Genomic DNA, 13,700 nt, shown 5'->3' with positions numbered 1-13,700 from the left:
AATGGTTCAATTGAGAGGCACAAGGCTTGGTTAGTAGCAAAAAGATTTAATCAGATTCATGGTTAGGATTTCTTTGATACATTCAGCCCGATGGTAAAACTCACTACTGTCCGGATACTTTTATCCTCTGGTTGGGTCATTAGACAGCTTGGTGTTCATAATGTTTTTTTGAATGGTAATTTAACTAAAATAGTCTATATGTGTCAGTCGCCTGGATATATTGACACATAGTTCCCTAAGCATGTTTGCCTATTATAACGTTCTTTGTATGACCTAAAACGGACTCCTAGAGCTTGGTTTAATCGCCTGCATACGTTTCTGCTGTCAGTTGGATTTAAGGCATCAAAGACAGATGTGTCTTTATTTTGCTATTCACAGGATTATGCTTTTGTGTATCTGTTGGTTTATGTTGATGATATACTTGTGATGGGGAGTGATCAGAATCTAGTTGATGTGTTACTATCAAAATTGTCTATTGCATTCAAGATTAGGGATCTTGGTGGACCTGGTTTTTTACTTGGAATTGAAACAGTTAAATGTGATGATGGAATATTGCTTTCTCAGAAAAGATACATGACAGATATTTTAAAACGTGCTGATATGACATACTGTAAATCTCTAGCTGCTCCTATTCCTGTCTCGAAATCTGTTCCTTTTAGTGCAGATTTGTATGATGATCCTACTCAGTATAGGAGTTTAGCTGGGGCACTATAATACCTCACAGTCACACGGCCTGATTTGTCCTTTGCAGTCAATCAACTTTGTCAACATATGCATGTTCATACAATCTCACATTGAGAACAACTGAAACGTGTACTGAGATATGTCAAGGGAACTATTACTTATGGTTTGCGTATAAGAAAGTCAGTGCCAAGTGATCTGTCCTTTGCAGTGAATCAGCTATGTCAACACATGTATGCACAGTTTCAGATTGGGCTCAACTGAAGCGAGTACTGAGGTATGTTAAGGGAACTATTACTTATGGTCTACGTATAAGAACGTCAGTGACAAATGATCTACATGCTTTTTTTGACTCTGATTGGGCTGGCTGTCCTGAAGACCATAAGTCAACTAGTGGTTATGCTGTGTTTCTTGGGTCCAATCTTGTATCTTGGGTTTGTAAGAAACAAATAATTGTTGCTAGATCTTCTACTGGGATAGAATATAAAGCTCTAGCAGATGTATGTGCTGAGATAATTTGTATTTTATCATTGTTGCGTGAGATTAATGTTCCAAATATTCTTGTTCTTGAGTTGTGGTGTGACAATCTTGGTGCTACATATATGTGTGCAAATCGAATCTTCCATGCTCGCACCAAAAATTTGGAGATTGATTATCATTTTATTAGAGACAGAGTTGCTTCTGGAGATATTCAAGTTAACTTTATTTCAATCAAAGATCAACTTGATATTTTTACTAAAGTTCTGTCTGATCCTAGATTTTCTTTTTAGAGTCAAGCTACAGGTTACTAGTTTACCATGTGCTTGAGAGAGAGTATTAGGACTCTATATTTGAGTTAAGTTCACTCTACCCTAATCTCTCTGAGATTCCTTCATTATATATATTCATGTATTCTGTAACTTTGCAATTGAATTCAATCAATACAATACATACATTCAGTTCTCATCATGAGCACAAGCTATTGCATCTAAATTGCCATCTAAAGGTGTCCAAGTAATAGCACAAAATTCTCTCACATTTGCACAGAGCTATAGAGTAATTCCTTCATATTGTACACAAAAAATGAAACAGATTGAACTGGATGTTCATTGTTGGGTTGCTATATGTATATTCGATTTTCTTAGCCTCAGCTGCATCTTTGGCTATGCTAACCACCTACTTTGTGCAAGTATACAATTGCGTGTGACCGTTTATAATTTCTCCAAATTTCCATGCTTCTTTCCCTCTCCATGTCTTGATCCTCTCGATGCCTCATCTTCACTCACGCCTTCATCGTTTCTAAAGCTATTTCCTGTACCAAACTGGTCGTCCTGGTGTGCCTTTTCTTTTGCTGGTAATGAACCGTGTCATCTAGACCTGGCCCCCCAACTGAACTTGCCATCTCTTGACCTGTGATTTATGTCATTTTTATCACTAACTGGTGCTCTTTGATCTCCTTTAGCCGGAGAATTTGGGGGAAGCTGTGATGGGGGAGGGAATTGACTTATGCTGACTGGCGGCTGACCGGCTCTAGGTAGGCCTGCAGCACCCATGAAAGGGCTTCTTCCTACTCCCATCATCATTGAAAATCCACTGGCCGGGGGAGGGAATTGACTTATGCTCACTGGCGGCTGACCGGCTCTAGGTAGGCCTGCAGCACCCATGAAAGGGCTTCTTCCAAATCCACTGGCCAGAGGCCGCTTATGAAACATCATATCACCAGAGAATCTTGGTGTTAATGCACCGTATGAAAAACTGTCAGCCATCATCCCAGATGTGTAGCCCTGCATCCCAGGGAGTGGCCTGGCCCTGTATCCTAAAGGCATCATCGAAGGCCATGCCATGCCCCTACTGCTTCCTCTGCCCAGGGCTGCGGCACCAAAACTTTGATCAAACCCCTCGTCCTCTTCCTCACTTTCTTCCTCTTCCTCATCTTCATTATCTTCAAATGGGACAATATCTGGAATCCCATTCCCGCACTCAGGATCGACTCCATTTGCTTTCTCCTCCTCCCGTTTTAACTCTGCTTCAAGGGAGATTGACTGAAAGAGTAACATTCATTTTCAATAATTATTTCAGTTCTATAAGTCTCTAATCACGCTGTAGCAGAAGGTGCTACCAATGTCATAAACTCACCAGATAACAACAAATAATTTCCACAAAGGGTTGTCTTAAATTTATGACATTTTCTAACCAGCATATAGAATGAAATAAGCTACTTCAGCAAACACTCTTTGAATGCATGCTAATGCATGAACATCTTTAGGGCTTACTAAGTACCAAAAGAAATCATAATAATGAAATAGTGGAACCCCATATCTCAACATACAAACAACCAAATGAAAATAAAAATAAAAAATCATAGTTTTTTAGCAAACTGGCTCACCATACACTCTACTTTTGATATAAACTTAGTCAAGCTACAGATTTGGTCAATGCATTAAGCATAAATTAACTTCTCTTTTTTTCCCATATTATGAAATAAATTATGACTGCATACCATCAGAACAAAATATGCATCTACCTACTAGTTCTAGTATTTACAATGTTAATGCTATGCAACCAATGATATAGAACCCTGATATATATATATATATATATATATATATATACACACACACACACACACACACACACACATAAGGGTAGGATCAAATGAGCTCCAGTGCAAACTGCACAATCAGGCATTAAAGGTTGCACAATCGTAAAATTACTAGTTGCACAATCAGGCATTACAAGTTGCACAACCAAAATTTACGAAAGTAGTTACAGAAATACGGGTTTCCAAGTTGCACAATCAAGCATTACAAGTTGCACAAAAGCTAGTTTGCACGGGAGGAGTTGTTCTCATTGATCCTGATTCTATATATATTTCAGTAGTCAAGCACAAACATATATACATACGCACATATGTAGACTTAATGAGTGTGCTTTATAAAGCTCCAGGACAATAGGCAGCAATCAAGGAAAAATATGCCCTACTATATCATTCTCATAAAATAATGATATTAATAATAATAATAATAATAATAATAATAATAATAATAACAATAACAATAACAATAATAATAATAATAATAATAATAATAATAATAATAATTAATAGATAACCACCTTGAAGTGGAAAATGGCTATATCAAAATGGACTGTGAAAAACATTGCATACCATAAGCTCACTATCTGGTTCCAGATACAACAGGGAAGCCAATTGCTGACCAACAGAGGCCTCCAGTTCTTGACAATCTCTGCTTACCTACAATAGCATGAAGAGAACTAACACCAGCAAGTGACAATCTTAATAAAGATCATAAGGTTGATATATCTTTAGGCAAACCAAATATACAAAATGCACCTAGATCTGGATCAGAAAGAAACTAGTCTCAAATATATACAGCAAATTGAATAGTGGAATTTTAGCCAATCTCACAGTATTACTTTCTTCTTTCTTGAAAACAAAAATCATGACAAAATGTTCTGTGCAACTTGCGAAAATGTCAGAGAAAGATCAGCTTATACTCAAAATTTAATAATTTATCCCCTCAGATATTTAGTCATTTGAGAGTCAAAAGTATTTTCAACTTTGCACTGTAGTAAAGAGCAGACCAAAAAACCATTTCTAGGTCACACAATGATCATAGTCGTCTGTTGCAATAAGATATATGGGGCATCTTTACTTCTGGGCCTGGGTTCAATGTTCCAATCATGAAACAGTTTGACACAAATTTGTCAAACGTAAATCTTTTTTTTTTTTTTTTTTGATAAAGAGACACTTCACCAGAAGCAAAATGTTCAAGTAACAGTATCATCTCAACTTCAAATAATTTCCAATATGCCGGCTCCTATAAATAATTAAATATTAAATACTTATGACAGTATCTGAGTTCATGCTAAAATCATAATAAGTAATACAGGAGGAAATCAACATACAGCAACAAGTTAAGGAAAAGAACTGGTTTTCCAGGCTTGACTTTACCTTCACTGGTAAGTTCTCACTGTACGGGTTTCTCAGATGACCGGTCTTTTTAAAGGACAGTTCACATAGCTGTATTAAGTAACAGAGTTAGCATATTTGAATGAATTACATAGTCTGAAAAAATAAGAAAATAAAAAGAGAGACCAAAGCCACTGAAATAAACAAGATTAATTCAACCCAGTTTATCAAACACTTGATGTTGAGGGGACAATCAAAAAATAAAAATAAAAATAAAATATCATATCTTTACTCAAACATATAAGAATAACTCTGGAAGAATGAATAAGAAGAATTCAGGGACACAATTTCATCTTATTATTAGTATAAATAAAAAATAAATAAAAAACAGTTAGGGTGTGTTTGGTTGGTGGGTTTTGCCCATAGGAATGGGTATGAAAGTGATTGTTGTTGTTTGGTTGATAGGTTTTTAGAACACTACTATGGGTTTCGAATACCCCATCAATTGAAAAACACATACCCAAATAATATAAGGGTTTCATTCCCTTATTCATTCTCAAGCACTACTATTAGTAACCATTCCCATTCCACTCTACTACCAAACATGTTAAATATTTTTACCAAAACCCATTACCATTACCAAGTATTTGATTCTCATTCCGATTTCGATTCCTATGTGCGAACCAAACACACCCTTAGATTGTGCAATAATACATTCCGGAGAATAGCATTTTTAGTCCCCGAGTTATACATGTCAAGTTGATTGGGTCCCTCATAATTTGCATTTGCAAAAATTGATCCCTTGCCCTAACAGTCTTCATTAGCCACCATTTCTGATTTGTAAACCCTAACCGTTGAGAGGGATTATGATAAAAACACATTTTCTATAAAAGGAAAATTTGCTTTTTAGTCCTTGTGCACAAATTTGACACATCTGAGGATCACATTTGCACCCCATGTCCAACTAGGGACCAATTTGACCATTCCAAATTTCCTTCTTTCATTTTGCTTACCTTACATCTATTTCAAGTCAAGAAAATTCCTTGTATATTCTAGGTATAAACTGATGCATTCCAAATAAAAAGAGCAATAAACAACCTAATATAAAGGCAGTGTCATGGAATCTAAACATTAACTCACAGTTCAGTGCTGCTACTCTGCTAGACCCCTATTTCATAGTAAAAAAAAAAAACATAAAAATTTAGCCATAGCCTCCCTTTTGGGCATCTTGTACTCAAGTTTATCATCCAGACAAGATTGGACTCAATAAATAAAAAATTTATTACTTCGCATCCAGACAGGATTTGCCCAATGAATTTATCAGCAGCAACATTGCATTGAGGCAATGTAAGAATATAGAGAGACATTCTCATGTTGTTTTCAACAATCGTTTGAGTCATAGCATATAGAACCACACTTTAAAGGTCCAAACAATCAACAGATAATGAAAAACAAGAAAGTGAAAATAAAAGGATACACATAAATCAGAAGAGAGAGCACAAGAAAGTACTTTTAGCCATTTGACTGAAAAGTTCCGTCCATAATGCGCAGTTCCATGCTCATACTTCCAATTTCCTCCATTGGCAGTACCACCAATGCTAGTAGTCATTTTTGCACAACCCTAGGAGAAGTAAATCCATTTAAGCTCTGAAAATGTCAATTTGAAAATTAATTTTGTTTTTGTTTTGAAAAAGATAACAGAATTTGGATAACAGTTGTAACATAAAATGTATAAGATTACAGTCAAAGGCCAAATCATTTCCAATTGTAAGTGCAATTACATGCGTCATGGTTTAGGCTGTATAAAAGGGAGTAAGCATGTCCTAACTACCTGAAAATGTTTAGTTTCGTTGACCGAAAAGATCAAAATAACATTTTCCACTGAATCAAATGCTTCGTTTAGTTTGGCCTCATTGCTTCTTTGAGTTGCCCATACTCCTTGTTGGGCTGACAACTCCAGGTTTTCACGGTTGCGGCTTTTGACTATAAAGTACCTAGAAGTTCAGTTCAATAACATTGGATGAGAAATATGCAACAACTGGACAAAAAATTCAAAATTATAAGCAATAAATTAGGTAAATATATTCCAAAAGGGTTTTGCTTCTTGTTTGGATGGAAAGAAAGCAATCTCACAGCATATAGGTACAGTAAAAGAAAATAAACTAACATTCTATCAGGCAAACAGCTGTCATGTTTTCTTCTACTGGATTTTGACAAAAATTTGTTAAAATATGTCAGATATTAATTTGTGTCGGATCACAAATTTCTGAGTCACAAAAAATAATAATATGGAGCAATAAAATATGTAGTATAAATTGAAGCCATGCCCTCCAATATCACTGCAGATTATATATAGCCAAGTTTAATTTCAATGCCCACAGCATTGCCTGGTAAATTAGTCAACAAAGTTTTCTATAGCCTTACAGTAGGCATATAAAGAGTAAACAAAAACTCTTCAATTTCATAAGAGCTAGATGCATAGGAAAATGAAGGACCATTTTAGATGATTTGTTGTGCCGACATGAATATTTGGCAATAGAACTCAAATTTGACTGCTTGCAACTGAAGGATCTAGTTGGACCATTCTGTAGTTGGTTGGACTACTGTAACACAATACAATCACTTCTGATAAGTAAAAGGTATAATGAAGCATTAAAGATGGACACCAAATTTGTTCTAATGCTTAAGGGTTTTCTATAAGTAGTGAGGCCACTATTGGAGAAACGGACAAATTCAAGTGGCATGGGCACATGGCCTAAAATAGAATTTCAGAGTTTCAAATTACAGAAGCCAAACAAGTATAATAAGACAGATGATGATCAAAAATAAAATAACTCAGTCATCTGCTGCCTATATACCATTGAAGTTTCAAATTTTATATCTTAAGTGTTATCTCCACCGAATGGTAATAGACTGAAACTCAAGCACTACAGAAAGCAGAAAAGCAATTTGAAAAAGATACTAAAGAAGAGAAAGGATTGGCAGTGTAAAGGGGAAAATCCCCATGAGCTCCTATTATTTGACAGTGCTCCATGTGAGAAGGAAAAACAAAGAGTGAAAACTACAAGAACCATTAACTACCATGGGGTTGATAGTTCACTACTATTTTGCAATTGTTTCAAACCCTATACTACATGCTAGTTTTTGGATCTAGGCAAAAGTGTGTTCAATTCCAAAAGAATATGCAACAATCATTCTCCAATCCGAGGATTGAATAACAAATAACAAGAACCCCTAATATAATCCACTTTTTATCCTTGTTTTGTCAGGTAAAATATTCCAACTGCCCACAAGATCACAATCTGCTATCATTCTCTTGAACCAACTACAAGAGAATCTGGAGTCCTTGTTTAGTCTCACTATGAGAAAACCTATCTATGGACTCAACTAAGCCTTTATTAAGTTTACTTTTTATATGTAGACTCAATTAAGCCTTGATGTCAATCCAGTGGCAAATTAGGCCAAAACGACCTCGTTTTGTATCTGTTTTTTTTTTTAAAAAGAAATTCCGTTTCCCGTTTCTTCCGTTAACTTCTAAAAAAAAAAAAAAAATTCATGTTTCGAATGTACAGAATTGTATAGTACAATACACATAAACTCATAACATAATACACATAATCTAACATAATACACATAAACTTTTAACATAATACACATAAACTCTTAACAGAATACACATAAACTCTTAACAGAATACACATAAACTCTTAACATAATACACATAAAATCTTAACATAAAAAACGACGTCATTTTGGGCAGGGCGCACGGTGCACGATATAACGACTGCAATCCAGTTGGGAACAATATGGATTATATCTCTCTATTCCACTCTTCAACAATAGCTAAGATGTGACCCCATATACAATATTTAATACTCCGTAACTGATAAGGAATTAGGACACGTTAGTCATGTACAAAACATTCAGTTGACTCAATAAAATAGGGGAAGTAGCTCAACAATAGTCAAGTATAACAACTCAAAAGTACCTCCTATCTAGTAACTAAACTTTAACAAATTGCAAATAGACATTCTGACATCCATTTTTTATAACATGCCAACAACCATACATGTTCATCAAGTAAATAGCAAACAGTAGTTCAAAAAATATATTCTGCCAGATTTGCATTTTTAGAAGCTAAATAGCAGGAAAATTCTCCAGTTTGAAGGAAAATTGGAAATCAGAGTTTTCTATTCAAATAAACTATTCTCTAAATTATAAATAATCTGGAAAACATTGTTTTCCAATTTAACAAGACCATTTGGAAAATACTAAAAAGATGTTTTCCATTTCTAAATACACAAGTCTTGACTTATTTTCACCTACCACATTCCACCACTACGGCACTACCTACATACTAACCCCCACCATGACTACCAATCCCCAACCTACCCAACCCACACAACCACTTACTTTCACCCAGCACTACCTACATACCTACTTTACACACTTAATTAACCCCACCCGGCCACCCTCCACTTCCTACCTACTCCCTACTACCACCATTACAACCATGTCTTACTTCCACCCACTACTACTTACGTACTCACGCCCCAACCCACCTACCCCTACCACTACCACTATTACAACCACTGCTTACTTCCAATCACGAGCCACCTATCGAACACCCACCACCACAAGCACTACTTATCCCACACCCAACCACCTACACCACCACTGCCACTTGTGCTCAATACCATTGTCACTTACAACTCAAATTGGAATTTGATATAAAGGATGCAATTGAATTTCAAAAAACCTTATATCTTATAAATTGGAAAGTAGTAGAATATGAACATATTTTTTAGTTTTCCAATGAAAAATTAAAACTTCAAAAATTGGAGATGCGTAATGGAAAACATTCTACAACTAAACAGGCCCTTAACAACCTGATTATGAAATCTAATAATTTCAGAAAATCCAATATATGAATTTTTTATTGTCTCCTGGTATCGAATTACCTTAGTCAAAATCATTTAATATCTAGTTTGAGATGTTTGTATTCAACAAATATAGATTATAGGAGCAATTTCATGTATTAGTATTAGTATTAGTTTTACTTGCCTTGTATAGTTGTATTACAAAAATGTGGTGCTGCTAGCACCATATTTCACAGTCATAAAACTCATCGTCTCATCCTGCTTTCAAATTATCCATCAATTTTACTTACTCACAAATCCATCCAAAAGTTTGCATTGAAAGTACATATTTAATGATACAAACACACACACGCACACACACACACACACACACACACACACACATATATATAAAATCTAATTCATCTAAACAATACATATTCTTTCCTTGCTGCAAGAGTTTCTTCTACTTATAGTTCTTATCAAAGTGATTATATTCAACCAAAACCACCAAAGCAAAAGAATTACCCATATATATTCAGTGGTATATTCTAAAAAATATGTAAAATCTTTCTCATGCAAATTAATGATTAATTTGGCCACCATACTGATTCTACATGGTGTGACCATTTTGCTTACAGCAAGGATGTTTATAGTTAGTGAGTTGCAATTACTGAATTGCCTAGAGTAGTAAATAAGAGTTGCAACAACTGACCTTGCACCAACATATACATGACTGGATTGACTGCAGAGGAGCTTTGCACTGACCTTTGTATAGAAACTTACATGGAACTCCTTTCTACAGCCTTTGCAGCAGCTTATGAAGATACTTGTGCAAGTCCATAGTCAGAGATTCTAGTAGACTTTGCTAGAATGTCACTCAAGATTAACTTCTAAAATGTTTGTTAAAAAAGGTTTTAAGATTGAGTTAAAGTGGATTTGTGAAAACTTGGTGTATGTATTTCATGAAAGCAAATTTGGTGCTTTAATAATGTTAACGACTAAGAGGTATTGAATAAAGTTCTCTTCCCATCTTTTTCTGTTGATGACTCAACTAATTTCGACTGGAGCCCCTATATAGAAGAGAGAGAATCCAAAAAAGAATAAAAAAAAAAAACAAACCAAACACCAGGTACCCAGCCGTTTACCATCAAAATCAATCAACAATCTCAAATATCCTATGCGACCCCAATCAAAAGGAAGCAAAAAATTCATTCAGTTAAAGGGCCAAGCAATAGCAGGCAAAAGAAAATAAAAAATAATAAAATAATAAAAAAAATTAAAAACCAATACCATCTTTCTTTTACAGCTCCTTCCACCCCAATATACATATGTGTGTGTGTATACACAGAGAAACACATGCATATGCACACACACAAACAATAAAACGAAATCACACAAAAATAAAAAGTCATATTTGCAGAGGTTAAAGACAAATTCTCATTTTAATGATATCACAAAAAGGAGTTAAACTTTAAGCAAAGAAAAGTAAAGCTCTAATTGTCCTCCCTTCTAAAAAGCTCAAATACTGCTACTAAAATACAAGCCACATGCAAAAGTTTCTGCTGCTTCCCCTCAAATAGGTATTGAAATTAAGCTGCACACCTAAAGGAACAGACCACAATGAGTTTATTCCACTTTTGGTCCCTCGACTATAGTGGCATTTACATTTTTAGTACTCAACTTTGATTTGTTCCACTTTTAGCCCTTGACTTTTAAATAGGTTCCACTTTTGGTCCAAAATTTCCTTAAATGCAATAGAGTGAGATTTGGTAAAACTTACACAAAATGACATTTTAGTTATTTAGGACTAAAAGTGGAATATTTTTAAAAGTCAAGGACTAAAAGTGGAATAAATTGAAGTCTAGGACAAAGTGACCATAATGATTCAGCCAAATCCTACAACATGAAAAAATAAGCATTCCAAAGAAACAAAGGGTCATAGAATATGAAAACCAATCTAGTATATACATCGTTTTAAAATAATGAGATATAGAACCATGTATGGAACCAGAACTATGGTTGCTATCAATTGTTTGAAAAATCTAATTACAGCTGACAGACAACTGAAAAACGCTCATGATTTAAGTACATTAACTTATTGTATGACCTAATTAAAGACCTTGAAACTCTGAACACACCTAGATGTTCCTTGAGGCAGGGGTATTGCACTCCTATTTGCCTGATTTTGCGGTGCATTCAAAAGATTTGGAGCCTGACTACCTTGTTGGGGCTGTTGAACTTGTTGTTGGTACTGCTGTTGGGATATAGGGGATCCTTTCATTGTGGCTTTGAGGGCTTGATTCACAACATTTGGTCCTAGACCAATCTGAGTCTTCTCCACCTGCGGTGCGAAATTAGCATTCCGATTTTGGAAAAATCTGTTTGAGTAGCCAAAGTTGTGGGATGCCACCTGCTGAATTTTCTGAAGAACTTCTTCTACAGGAGGTGGAGGTCCAGGGACCCTTGTGTGCCTATATCGGCAGTCGGGACCATTTGGACAAAATCCCAATTTGTACCTGCATTTAAGAACCAACAATCAGAAAATACCACTGTAAATGAGGGAATCATAATCCCATGTCAAAAGTCTGTAGCATAAAAAATCTCTTCCACGCATAAGCCAGTCACCAAATTGAAATACTCAGTATTGCATAATCCCATGTCACTGTTATGAACACAAGCTGAATTGCTAAAATAGGCTGAAGAGCAGTGACTTCAACTGTGCCATTTTAATTAGTTGAACGCTGTCGTTTTGATAATTGAAGCCCCACGACGTCGTTTTGATAATTGAAGCCCCACGACGTCGTTTTGACAACCCAGCTGGCTGTTGTTTATTCCCCCAGCTGCTGCTGACGTCAAGTACTGAAGAGGTGAAGCTGGCATTTCGACCACGAAGATAGCTCAATTCTGTTATTGTCAATTGTCATTTCCTTTAATTTTCAGACAATGTTGGGGATTTCAGATTATGCTTTATGAACAAAGAATCCTTTTTTCTGTTTTCTCCCAAACACTCTGAATTTCCCCCAACTTTCTGCAATTTTCAATTCCTTGTTCGAGGAATTTATCTGAAGTTCCCAGGACATTACAGCCACAAACAAGAAATTTGCTAGCATCCAAGAACCAGACCGTGTGACAAGACCATCAAGAAAGTTACTACCAAAATCAATTCAAGAAACTTTATTATCAAAACAATTGACAAAGAACATTAAAGGGAAAAGTTTTAAAATATACTTCCAAATTACATGCAGAGTAAAATAAATTGCGTAGTGAACATTCCCTCGCATCTCCCGTGGATGGCAATCGATTGAAAAAATATGTATATATATACGTAGTTGAATATAGCAGAGAATAACAGATGGATTTTACACATAAATGAAAAAACGGAATCTCACATGTTGCATTCCTTGATGTCCTCATTGGAATGCTTATAAACGCAGTCCTGCTCGCGGCACTCGCCGTAGAGCCTGAAGAAGCGGCAAACGGGCATGCGGGACTTGTCGTACTGGTGTAGGAACCCGCAGGCATCTCCCTTCATACAAAGACCCCGCAGCCAGTGACGGCACACTGTCTGGCGGAAGCTCCGCCGGTTGCCGCCCATTCCGACGTCATGAGCGGCGTCTGCGGGGGCTGAGGCGACAGTTGATAGGTTATTGGCGCTCGGGACGGCGGCGGCGGCACCATTCCCGTCGGATGATTGGATACCGGGTACGGATGCAGTAGGGTGAGTGGGCCCCGAATCTAAACCGCCCTCGAAGTCGAAGCTCAGACCTCCATCTCCGTCATCCATTATACTCCGTATATTTGTATAGTGTGTGTTGTGAGAAATCTGTGTTTCAGCTTTTCCAGAGGGCGTGGCGGCCGAGACGGGAAATTTGCAGTTTGTACGGATTTTGCACCGAATGCGGAAGACGAAGGTTGAATTGCTATTTGATCGTTGAAGTTTTGGAAGACGTCTAATACATCAAATTTTCGTTTTAAGCCCCGTAACAATTGTGATATTATTTTATTTTTTTATTTTTTTATTTTTTTATTTTTTATTTTTTATTTAAATACTTTTAGGTTACGTTTGGTTGGAGATTTTTGTGTATTCTAGTATGAATTTTGATACTCATTATCATATTTATATACCAATTTTTGTAATTTTTGTTATCCTATTATTGAATTCAATTTTATTTTATTTTTACAAAATTGATTATCCTTTTAATTTTTTACTTTTGAACAATTGAATCAAAAATAAGAGAGAAAATAAA

At 35.8% G+C, this 13,700-nt stretch overlaps 1 protein-coding gene across 4 annotated transcripts; it reads right to left on the bottom strand.

Moving 5' to 3' along the window:
* Positions 1–1,678: 1,678 nt before the first annotated feature.
* On the bottom strand, positions 1,679–13,399 carry LOC109180694 (30-kDa cleavage and polyadenylation specificity factor 30-like). Of its 4 annotated transcripts, none has more exons than XM_019330397.1 (8): positions 12,843–13,399; positions 11,592–11,969; positions 6,423–6,585; positions 6,102–6,212; positions 4,634–4,702; positions 3,827–3,913; positions 2,099–2,702; positions 1,679–1,982 (listed from the first exon to the last, which is right to left on the bottom strand). In XM_019330397.1, exons 1-8 carry the CDS (start codon positions 13,235–13,237, stop codon positions 1,966–1,968), a joined length of 1,824 nt encoding a protein of 607 aa, XP_019185942.1. In that variant the 5' UTR covers positions 13,238–13,399; the 3' UTR covers positions 1,679–1,965. The 4 variants fall into 4 exon arrangements, with proteins under 4 accessions (XP_019185942.1, XP_019185941.1, XP_019185943.1 ...); XM_019330396.1 differs by having other exon boundaries at positions 1,679–2,222; positions 2,253–2,702; XM_019330398.1 differs by having other exon boundaries at positions 1,679–2,245; positions 2,339–2,702.
* Positions 13,400–13,700: the final 301 nt, after the last annotated feature.

This window comes from Ipomoea nil, unplaced genomic scaffold, assembly GCF_001879475.1.
Source record: "Ipomoea nil cultivar Tokyo-kokei standard unplaced genomic scaffold, Asagao_1.1 scaffold1031, whole genome shotgun sequence".
In the NCBI taxonomy this organism is placed as follows: Eukaryota; Viridiplantae; Streptophyta; class Magnoliopsida; order Solanales; family Convolvulaceae; genus Ipomoea; species Ipomoea nil.
Note: the sequence above shows the minus strand (reverse complement) of the source record. Positions and strands in the feature narration are given on the sequence as shown.

Bases quoted from the DNA above. Each gene is read 5' to 3' on its own strand.
- LOC109180694 (XM_019330395.1), bottom strand. From the start codon at position 13,237: ATGGATGACGGAGATGGAGGTCTGAGCTTCGACTTCGAGGGCGGTTTA. The intron at 6,586-11,591 runs GTGTGTTCAGAG...CTGAACTTCTAG, and splicing joins CTGCCTCAAGGAACATCTAG to GTACTTTATAGTCAAAAGCC. The intron at 3,914-4,633 runs GTAAAGTCAAGC...ATGCTATTGTAG, and splicing joins GTGAGAACTTACCAGTGAAG to GTAAGCAGAGATTGTCAAGA.